At 37.1% G+C, this 10914-nt stretch overlaps 1 protein-coding gene across 1 annotated transcript in view; it reads right to left on the reverse strand.

Annotated features, from left to right (window-relative positions):
• The window catches only part of LOC104758202 (DENN domain and WD repeat-containing protein SCD1), a 12360-nt gene extending 1827 nt beyond the window's left edge, over nucleotides 1–10533 (reverse strand). The window contains exons 1-30 of the mRNA XM_010481030.2: nucleotides 10181–10533; nucleotides 9521–9614; nucleotides 9086–9287; nucleotides 8699–8840; nucleotides 8419–8519; nucleotides 8235–8298; nucleotides 7979–8092; nucleotides 7680–7897; nucleotides 7523–7577; nucleotides 7367–7441; nucleotides 6946–7141; nucleotides 6532–6655; nucleotides 6409–6463; nucleotides 6018–6062; nucleotides 5442–5517; nucleotides 5150–5223; nucleotides 5015–5065; nucleotides 4632–4789; nucleotides 4489–4536; nucleotides 3900–3957; nucleotides 3727–3810; nucleotides 3330–3582; nucleotides 3078–3244; nucleotides 2413–2477; nucleotides 2168–2291; nucleotides 1682–1863; nucleotides 1520–1591; nucleotides 1107–1267; nucleotides 956–997; nucleotides 550–737 (exon numbers count right to left, since the gene is read on the reverse strand). Of these exons, the coding sequence (XP_010479332.1) occupies nucleotides 550–737; nucleotides 956–997; nucleotides 1107–1267; nucleotides 1520–1591; nucleotides 1682–1863; nucleotides 2168–2291; nucleotides 2413–2477; nucleotides 3078–3244; nucleotides 3330–3582; nucleotides 3727–3810; nucleotides 3900–3957; nucleotides 4489–4536; nucleotides 4632–4789; nucleotides 5015–5065; nucleotides 5150–5223; nucleotides 5442–5517; nucleotides 6018–6062; nucleotides 6409–6463; nucleotides 6532–6655; nucleotides 6946–7141; nucleotides 7367–7441; nucleotides 7523–7577; nucleotides 7680–7897; nucleotides 7979–8092; nucleotides 8235–8298; nucleotides 8419–8519; nucleotides 8699–8840; nucleotides 9086–9287; nucleotides 9521–9614; nucleotides 10181–10354 (3462 nt within the window). The 5' untranslated portion in view covers nucleotides 10355–10533. The remainder of the gene's footprint in view (nucleotides 1–549; nucleotides 738–955; nucleotides 998–1106; nucleotides 1268–1519; nucleotides 1592–1681; nucleotides 1864–2167; nucleotides 2292–2412; nucleotides 2478–3077; nucleotides 3245–3329; nucleotides 3583–3726; nucleotides 3811–3899; nucleotides 3958–4488; nucleotides 4537–4631; nucleotides 4790–5014; nucleotides 5066–5149; nucleotides 5224–5441; nucleotides 5518–6017; nucleotides 6063–6408; nucleotides 6464–6531; nucleotides 6656–6945; nucleotides 7142–7366; nucleotides 7442–7522; nucleotides 7578–7679; nucleotides 7898–7978; nucleotides 8093–8234; nucleotides 8299–8418; nucleotides 8520–8698; nucleotides 8841–9085; nucleotides 9288–9520; nucleotides 9615–10180) is intronic.

The following is a 10914-nucleotide window of genomic DNA, read 5'->3' on the forward strand; positions in this document are numbered from 1 at the left end:
CGCCTGCGTTGATTGATAGTATGGAAGAACTATGGAGCGTTATGTTCTTCACGCATTTAATGCCACCTGAAAATCGAGATAACCAAAGTATTAAGGGATTATCAGGTACCTGAAATATAATGTTTGGTGCAGTAGATAGTTGTTGATTGGGTTTAGAACTGTTGTTGGCCAAGGGTTGGTGTTTACAATTGTAACATAAGTACACTAAAGAGTTTATGAAGCCAGCTAGATAAATTTAAGTAAATGAGTTAGGTTAGAGTTCAGGTTNTCCGGCCACCGCTACATATTCGTTTCCTTTCGAGATCTGACGCAACACATCTCACCTGAATCACAAAATCCGAGATTCAGTCTCAGTGAATACAAATACACAAAAAAAAAAAAAACAAACCAGTCCAAATTGTAGAACACAATGATTCATAATTGTGTAGTCTTATAAGAATTATTTTTCTATACTGCTTTCCAGGCATTTCAGTATCTCATAAGAATTATCAAACGGCATGACCAGAAAAAGTAGAGTATCTTTCAACTAATGTGATAAGAGGATCATACCACGGCCGCTGTTCTTTGTGGTACTCTATAAAGTTGCCAGCCTGAGACTTTGGTTCCTGCGTTGGAAGGACGATGGAATAGAGACATTGAGTTATCTGCTGCTCCAATGCCTAACCAATGTTCGCCTGCGTTGATTGATAGTATGGAAGAACTATGGAGCGTTATGTTCTTCACGCATTTAATGCCACCTGAAAATCGAGATAACCAAAGTATTAAGGGATTATCAGGCACCTGAAATATAATGTTTGGTGCAGTAGATAGTTGTTGATTGGGTTTAGAACTGTTGTTGGCCAAGGGTTGGTGTTTACAATTGTAACATAAGTACACTAAAGAGTTTATGAAGCCAGCTAGATAAATTTAAGTAAATGAGTTAGGTTAGAGTTCAGGTTAATAATGAGAATTTCACCTTCATCATTTTCCCAAAAGCGGAGCAACCCATCAGCCGAGCCTGCAAGAAAGAGAGAGCAACGCACTAACTTAAGCTTTGATGTTATTTTTGAGATTGATGCTTCTTAATAATCTTTTGAGAATTGTTGGTAGATGAAATCAACATGGACCTGTGATTATTCCTTTGTCAAATGGGGAGTATTCAACAGATTGTACTGGCCCAGCATGGCATGCCAAAACAGCGTCGCATGATCCTCTGGAAACAGACCACACTCGTGCAGTCCAGTCATCACTGCCAGTAATCAAGGTATCTTCGACCATTCGTATTGATCTGCAGAATTGACACAATTTGATCAAACAAGTCGCAGAGCTGAAATGTTATAATATCCTACAGCATTTTACAAGGTAATAACAAATGATTCATATAAACCAATTCAATACTAAGAATAAGTAGCCTACAACCCGCAGATATAGCATCATGAATAAACTTGTAAAAGGAGATAAGGCCATAGGTTTATTAGTTTTGTAATTTCTAAGTCACAACAAAAAGAAACATGATGTATAAGATCAGGGTGAGGCTCACCGTATCCATTTGGTATGCCCTTTCAGCTTATGCATTTGCTTTCCTGAACGAATATCCCATATATTTGCAATCCTGATGATTATCCAATCATTATAGTAGAATCTGTAAGTGACGTTTAATACAGAAAATTCATGTTACTAATGGGTAATATAGCATACATACGTATCCCTGCCAGCAGCAGCCAAGATTCCTGTGGAGTCATCATATTCGATCGAAAGAATGGCACTAGAGCATCGGCCAACAGTTGCAACACACATATCGGTTCGAACATCCCACATCTTAACTGTTCCATCATGTGCAGCAGTGAGGACACGTTCGCCTGAAAGCATCTTGACACAACTTACCTGCACAATAGTTTTGGATGTAGCATACCTTTATTCAGAACAACGTAAGTTATTCAAAGCTTCCTCTTATAGTTGGTTAGTGATATTAACTTTACAAACTTAAATTGTCATTGATCAATGGTCAATACTTTAAAGATCCTAGTGACAGCTACAACATTTTCCAAATGGTATTCCAATGATAACTATCTTTTTTTATTTTATTTTATGTCCACGCATATATGTTTATTCTGTGTTGACCATTAATACTCTCCCCCTCATGAATCATATCCTAATGTCAGGAAAAACACTAGAGTGTAGTGGAAACCTGTGCATCGTGGCCTTTCAATTCTTCTAGAAGCTGAGTTGTTTGTTTATCCCATACGATAACAGACTGATCATCTGATCCTGAAACTATCTTTCCTCTGTCAGAGCTTATAGCACGCACGGTTCTACATAAAAGTTGAAAAGAAAAAAAGAAAGGAAGTGCTATTAAAAATCCGTAACATATGAAAATTAACAAAAGTCCACAACTACCGAGAAGCATCAAGGTGAATAAGAAATAGAGTATACCCAGTATGTCCTTTCAGAGTCGCTCGAAGTTCAGAACCACGCAGACTTGGATCCCAAATCTTAACCTGCTCAGGAAGCAACCAAAACGGGATACTAGATTGTCATCACCCAATCTAAATTAGCAGAAAACTTAACCTCTCTGAATTTCCAGAATTGAATGAGTGCAAGACTACAGCATCCTATTTAAGAGAGAGATGATCGTCTCTTAACTGAAAACTTTTCAGTCAATGACGATCTCTATAACAAGTTGACACATTGGACTGGAAAAAAGCAGTATGCGAATTACTTTTCGAATCCTACTTTGGCATAGTTATTCTTCCAAATGTTCCAATTTTCTATATCCGTATCCATGACTATGGTAACATAAATAGCAAAATACTGAACTTATCTAAACAATAATTAATAGCAAACGAATGAACTACCCTTTCACCCTCTAAGAAATTATCTTTAGGCATAACAGGCAGATAGTGAATGCAACCATCCTTCAGATCTAATAGAACACATCATCATCATCATCATCATCATCATCATCATCATCATCATCAAGGTGTGTGTTCACAAGTAGATGTAAAGAACATATATAGGCGCAAGCAAAGCAAAGTCAACTAAATGACTAAAAAAGTGATGAATGTAAAATAACAATATAAACAAGCATTTTTACCGACCAGACAGTCTGTACTACCGCTGATAAAGAATCCAGCATCCTCGCGATCGCCCACAAGGTCACAGACTTCCCTTCTTGTCACAGAGTGCAAGGCAGTAACAGCACCGCTGTGACCCTTCAGAACACGTACATTGGTCTGAATTTTCTTCTGTGCAGCAGCAGTTATGTCTGTTTTGCAAAGTTTAGTATATTGACGTCAGCAACAACATGCTAGAATGGAAACCAAAAGACAGAAGAGCAATCACGGATATACCTGAAGAAGCATTATCGGATACCCACTTACGAACACGACTGAAAGAATTTGCTCTTGATGCTGTATCTCTGCTAAACATACTCTGAACCCAGCTCCTTCCAGAAGCTTCTGAAGGTTGCTGGGATTCATCAGAGACATCTTTTGGACGTGGGGATGGCAACCCGGAAGATATGATCTGCTGCTTAAATGAAGAAGCACCCCAATAGCCGACACGAAGTTGCTGAACATGCGACAGGAACCCTCTGAGTTTAATCTGAAACAAAAACGATATGGCCTCAGTTGGTTAGGATTTTCAAAAGCCCAATTAAAAAGCTTGAAATTGGTAATATATGGAGAATAAAGTCCACATATATCACATTTCAATAACTGCAGAACGAAATATAAAGAGTTAATTTACCAGTAATTTGTATCCAAGTTTTTGTTTCTCTGCTATTGTCTCGATCATGTTCCAAGCTTCTGTATCAGGAAGTCCCAAGCCAGCCTTTGCAAGAGCAATAAATAATGTGAAGACATAGTAAACAGAAAGAACTGTAACCATCACATATCAAGAAAAGAAGGTAAAAAAATCACCATATGTGATGCCACTATGATTAGTCTGGCTGTGACCAAAGTAGCATAGTTCACTGATCTAGACAATAAAGAGTTACACAAATTAGTTATTTCAATGATGATTCAATCAATTGGCTGTACAATGTAAGACCCAATAAGATTATACATGGTAACAGAGATAAAATTTCAAGTATGTGGACAACAACTGATAAGTTGATGAAGCATCCTTAAGGGGAATCGGAAAAAGACACCGAGGATGACATGGAAATTACTTACAATCTATCTGCATTACAGACATTTTTAAAGACTGAAGATCTAAAACATAGACGAAGTATATTCCTAATTTCTCCAAAAGTTTCTTTCAACGATCTCGTTTGAAAAACAAAAGAGAAGACGGGAATCATTATAAAGAGCTCCCTGCTAGAGCCAAAATATCTACAGAACGGCTTCTATTTCCATCACAAAACCCCCACCACAAGTTTTCAAATTTACAGTTGCTTTCACCGACTCATTTGTTAAATATAGTTCTCATTGTGCTAGTGATAAGGAGCATGTATACGAACACACATATGATATTATCAAATGAATACAAGATCTTACGAAGACTCACTCATTTGCAGGTTGTTCCATGAGATACTCGAAGTAACCCTCCCAGAATCTGTCAAAAAAATTCACAATATGTCAAATCTATTTTCTGAGCAGTACCAAAAAAAAATAAAAATCATAGAGCCCGCAGCATGTTGAATTGCATACCTCAACTCCTCCCAGATGGGTATGGAGATGAGATGACGCTGGACATAGTCTGAGACATTATTGGCATCCTTCTTGAACATTTCTGCAGAAACTTCAAGTGCGTCCCGCACTGTCGACAAATCGCTTCTTGAAGCAGCACGGCTCACAGCCATTTTGAGCTGATAACAATTCGTTGAAAAATATCATTCTGTGTTACTTTTCTTAAACTCCGAAGCTAAAAATCCAAAAGAAATCATACATGGTGTTACCCAACCTAAAAACCCTTCAACAACAGCCAGGGCATATAACCTGAGCAAATCTAAATATGCACAGCTAACGTGCAAGCAATTGAGAAACTGGGTATATTAAGGCCGGTATTCAGATAAATCTAGTTATCTACCTACCAATTCTTTGACTGCAATGAACTGCTCCTCGGTCAATTGACCATGCCAGCCCTGCAGGAAATAAGTCCACTATACAGTAAGGTTCAGCTCAGAAAAACTTGCTCAGTATATATGCCGTACAGTTACTACGCTTACCGAATACAGATGCTCTCGTATACACTCGATAAAGCCACTCCCACCAATCCCCTCAGCATCAGATTCGATGAGAGCTACATGAGCAAAGTATGAGGTTCAATTTTCAATAGAGAAAACAACACCTCTCTGGTTTTTACAGAAGAGACGGAAATATAATCACAATGGCAACCAATTGGTTGTTAGTATATGGCTGATTAAGCATAAGAATTTGATATCTTTCTTGGTTTAACCATTTCTTGCAGCAGAAATTTTACTGTACATTTATTCACATTCTCATTAAAATGGAACATACCCAATATTGTGCCGTATTCAAATGAAGAAAGAGGATCTTCAGCTGAACCCAGTTTGAGAAGACGGAGCCATAATCCCTGGAAACCACAACAAACCAATGTAATAGTGGCAACAGACTTGATCTTCATCGTTTCCTTTTAAAATGGATTAATTTACTAGGAGGGTGAATCATGACCAATCCGGGTTTATTAAAGAAAAGCAACCAACTTTTCAAAAGCGAAAAATTATTTGTACACATTTTAGATCATTACATCTAGAAAAAAAGAAGATTATGTTTTTCAGAGGTAACTTTGATGACATGCCTAGAGTTTTTGTCCAGCTCAATTAGCATACATTTCCAATAGTTTGGGTTTTGTTAATATATTTAAATCTGTGTTTTCATTTGTAAAGTTTGAGTATTATCAAGGGACTAAGTAAATATCACCACAAGATATACTTTCTTTTTCTTCTAATTCTTTAGGAGTTCTTTTCCTCACAAAATTCTTAATAGATGAAACCATTCTGAAGAAGAAATTCAATTTCAATCATTCCAGACTTGCAAACTGGAATCTTTAAACACACAAGCAAGAAGAAATACCTGCAACTTGACTTGTATATCCAAGACCATTCGTTCTCTCTCTGCCTGCAAACAGTAGTTACAATATCATTGAAAAGAGGAGAAGTAATGGTATGACATTTAGAACGGAATTCTTCTGGACATTTTTTTCATATTTAATTGAGTTATAATAAATCTTATTTCACAAAAGAAGAAAAATGAAGGCCAAAATCAGAATTGATAGCACCCTCTTGATCTCGTACAAGAACAAGAGAAATCAACTTTCATTTGATATCTTAATTTAATTCTGTGTAATGATTGATAAGTTCAGTTTGATTAACTATCCACACATGTCAGAGCCATGACACCTCTTCATGTCATATTGATTTGTTTGAAGGCATGCTAGAGCAACAAGATTACAAGCAACACTTACAGCCCTCTCCATTGAACTGAAATTGTCTTCTTTGGTGTTCTTCCCTGGCGGTGAGCTACAATTGGAAGATATAAAAAATAAGTAAGGGAATCCGATCGCTGTTCCAAGAAAATCAGGATATACCTTGGAGGATCCCTTCCATTGGATTCAAGAGCCCCGCTTGCTGCTGCAAGGATCTGCTTTCGCTTTTCTTCTTGCTCCTCTGACCTAACACTCGCGGGAAACCTGTCATAGGTATACCTGGTGGCTGACAAAAAAAAGAGTAAAGATAAATCAGAACATGATCCCAAACTCAGTAGACGGACAATGCTTCCCCAGAAAATAGAACAGACTGAAAGATTCTTATTGTCTTTTCTACAGTTATGCATACTAGAACAACTTGCAAATTTTTTCTCTGCCCAACTACTGGTGGCCAGCCAAAAATCAATAAGATGCATTCTTATTCTCGGTAGTTTCTTACAAATGAATAACCTCAATTTTATATCATTCAGCTTCTGCGATCTAACAAAATCAACCAAACAAAAGATCTAAATGTACCTGATTCTTCAACTTCTGGCTCAGCTATTGTGATTATTTCAGGCTCCATAGAAGATTTAGGCAGAATTGACATCGCATCTTGACCCCTCCCAACTGCATCTTGTAACTTCTCGAGGAGATTAGTACTGTTCTCATCAGAGCCTAGACGCCTTTCAAGATAATCGAGGAATGCAAAAGAGCCCAAGAATTGAACCAACTGCAAACAATTAGAATAATACCAATAAAAATAATTATTCCACAGACAGAAGGTAAGTCAGATTATTTAACACTTTTGAATGAATATAAATAAATAGTAAGAACTCAAAAGTAATATGTGAAAAGAGAGTTTACACCACAAATTGGAACAAAAGAGAGCAACGTGAAGTTATAAATTGCAGTAACTGTAGATATAGGCATTCCATTCATGGACCAGTTAGCTTACCATAGGCTCTGGTGGCTGATTTGTGGAACGGGACCGTCTCTTCAGAAACGCATCAGTGCTAAAAACTTTGTTTTCCTGACAAAAAGAATTCATATAAGTAAGAAAAGAATAATAGTGGTAAAAAAATAATATAAGTAAAGAATAAAAATCACATACTATGAAATTGCGGTAGCCACCCAATATAGATGCAAAAAACTTTAAGAATATAACCCTGCCATAGGAAACGGATTTTGTATAACATGAGTACCAAAAAGTTTCCATGGAAAAAGATAATAAAATTTAGGCAATCATATGACAAGGTTTCCTAAGTCACCTGAGTTGAAGGTCATGATCCTCTCCCCAAGGTTTGCTAAGGCTTTTAGGGGACTGCTCAACAGAATTACCAAAGCCCTTCAACTGATCAATCCCTACAACATTAGGGTGCAGTAGTTTCAATATATCGTTTCGCAACGCGCTGAACTCAGGCTCTGGAATCGGAGGTATCTCTTCAGAAGTAGTGATTTGGTTAAATTCAAGATCCACCACTACAACCTAAAAATGGCAATGTTGTGAGACCAATATAAGGTTGTCTAAATCTTAAAGAGGGTAAAAATGACATAAAATAAGACTCACGCCATCCATAGCAAGATTGGACGTATCGACATCAGAGTGGAGACCCATCATATATGGTGTTGGTGCATCAATGTAGTCTACTCCACTAAAAAATAGTAATGGAATGTAGACTTGCTTCAGAAACATACAACAAACAAATAATAAAGATTAGATGAAATATTTTAGTCAGTAGAAATGCATGACTTAGCATGCTTACACATGAGTTCATATTTGTTTAAGTGATAAACTGAGATCTCATCAGTGTTCTATGACATACCTGCCATCGGAAAGGATAAATCAAATGACATATGGATTCAGACACCAGCGTCAAAAGCGAATACCTATTGAGATTCACGATGAAGCAAAATAAATGTGATGCTTAAACAGAGATGATATGAAAATTTTAACCATCTAGAAAAATGTCACTGAAACTCATTATGTCTCTACATAGAGAAACTTACTTGTTAGATCGTATCAAAATCCTCCTTTCAACTAGTACAGATGTGAACAACTTAATCAAGTTGTCGACATCCAAGCATTGTACAAGAGGCTGGAGAGATATCTGCATTCAGTAAAATCATGCGAAATGTTACATAACTCTATCGGAAAAATGTTAAAAGAAATCAGGGAACACTCGCCCTTGTAGATGTCAGGAAATTGAAAATCTCCAAAGTTGTTACTACAAAGTAGCCAAGGAAAAGGATTCAATACAGATTAAGGAGAAAAAAGCACAACTCATACATCTGCCTGAGGAAGACTATCCTCTGGAGGTGCTTCAACTGAGAGCAGGCAATTCTCGACAGCAAACAAGACTCTGTCTTTTCCAGGAGTCGGCAAAGGCACATTAGATACCATATAGGCGATAATATCCCACAATGGTTTACTGAAAAGGTTGAAGGGCATTAACATCAAAGTTCAAACATACTAATGGTGTTTGTTTTCTTGTTTTGTTAGAGCAACTTTTTGAAGAGGATAAAATCAACACAAAAATTATTAAAAAACCAATGCAAGCTCCATCCACATAGGTTTACTGAACATATCAAATAAAATGGTACAATTAAACAGTAACACAACGCGTAATTCATGTTAGATATCGACAAGGTGAAGATGTTTTAGCATAGTGTTTACCAGCTTCCTTCTGAAGAGAAGCAAAGAACAAAAATCTCTTCAAGAGAATTCCGAAGAACACGGAAATTGGGGGCGTGAGACACAAGACATATACACTTGTCTGCGTATGTATTCGGCGGTAAGCGATAAGCTTCAATAATATCCTCACAGACTCGATCCCGAAATGCAATGCAACTGACAAATATTTTTGATCCATCACCCTCTGTGGAAAAATTATCAAAATAATCAGTAAGAGGTCACCTACCACAGTATTCAAAACAAACCAACGTAAATCCAACATTTGCAACAAAAAAAAAAAAAAGACTAGACAAACGAGAGCAAGACGACGTCTCCACTAAAACAGTTCTACTGCTACCGAAACAACATCGCACGTGGAGCAGCCACAATGCAATGCATACAAAACTCCACGTATGCAATCTAAGGATAATCACATACCCGTCAAGACTATGGGATAGCTCCGTGGGAAACTTGCAGGGTCATTAGAAGCAAACCCAGAAGAATGGAACTCCACCCCAGCAGGAAGAACACACTGTCCCAAAAGAAAAGAAGCTGAATCATGAAAATCCGCCTGAGATTAATATATATAGTTTCCTCCAACAAAAGAAAACAAACTCTCGTAGGCTTGAACCTAATCAAGCACATTAACCTCTTAAACAGATGATTAATAAATCAAAAGTAAATCTCCAAAGTACAATCACGAAGAAAAATAACAACAATAAACGAACTACTACACAATGGAACTAGCTCTTTCTCTGGTTGAGCCAGACTAAATTCCCTGTGGCAACATACGATTGTAATTACCCTTAACGAACCACACTTTAAGCAATTTTCAAAAGCTCGTTTCTTGGGTAGAAGGCAAATGAAATTCAATATCCCAACTCAACTAAATTGGAGGTAACTAGAAAGAAAACCTAGAGTAATTCGAGCACATTTATCAAAATCAAAGCCTCTCCAGTTACTAACTTGAAAATGCTTTCGTTTAGCAAAACAGAAGAAACCTAGCAACTAGACAAAGCTGATTCCACATTTCACCAGAACGGACCTAAAACCCAATCAAAATCCTCAAATTCGAAAGATGAAATTGTCCAAACTTACAGTAGGAAGCTGAGGAGGAGGGGCAGGGTAAGGGGATTGATCAGTAGAAGGGAACTGGTCAAGAGGCGAAGGCAAGTAGAAAGTTTGCATCCCATGGAATCCAAGATCTCCATCGACGGTTCGCATCTCCGGACCTAGTCCGCACACGACGAAGTACTCGAAGATTCGACCCATTTTGTTCCTCCTCGAGATCTAGAAACTGGGGGAGGTTTCTAGTGCATGATCTAGATTTCCAATTTCGTCGACGATGATGTGATGAGAATGGTGTGATGATGGAGAAAAGTAGTTGCTCCAATTCGGTCGGGCTCCCTTGTTTTTTTTTTTTTAGTGAGTCGTTCGTAAAATTTGTAAGGGGAAAAAATAACCAAAAGGGCCGTTCGCAATATTATTGAACCGAGTCTTCCATTTCACCCAAGTTTACTAACTAATGTGGACATTTCAGTATTCCGAATAGGATTCTAAAGAGTATCCAAACAAATCCAAATTTGTACATGTATCATCTAAATATACCGAAATTTCGTCAGATACAGTAATCCGAAAAATAGTCGAAATACTTGACATGTATCTCCCAAATCTACAAAATTACACTGAAGTACTTAAAATAGTCTCTTTTCATTATAGAGGTTGTAATGAGTAAATGTAACTTTCTAATAAAATAATTATAATTATAATACATATTTAATTTTTAGTGAAAATGTATCAAAGAAAATTATAATAATAATACACAACTTCTA

This window comes from Camelina sativa, chromosome 17 (assembly GCF_000633955.1).
Source record: "Camelina sativa cultivar DH55 chromosome 17, Cs, whole genome shotgun sequence".
Lineage (NCBI taxonomy): Eukaryota > Viridiplantae > Streptophyta > Magnoliopsida > Brassicales > Brassicaceae > Camelina > Camelina sativa.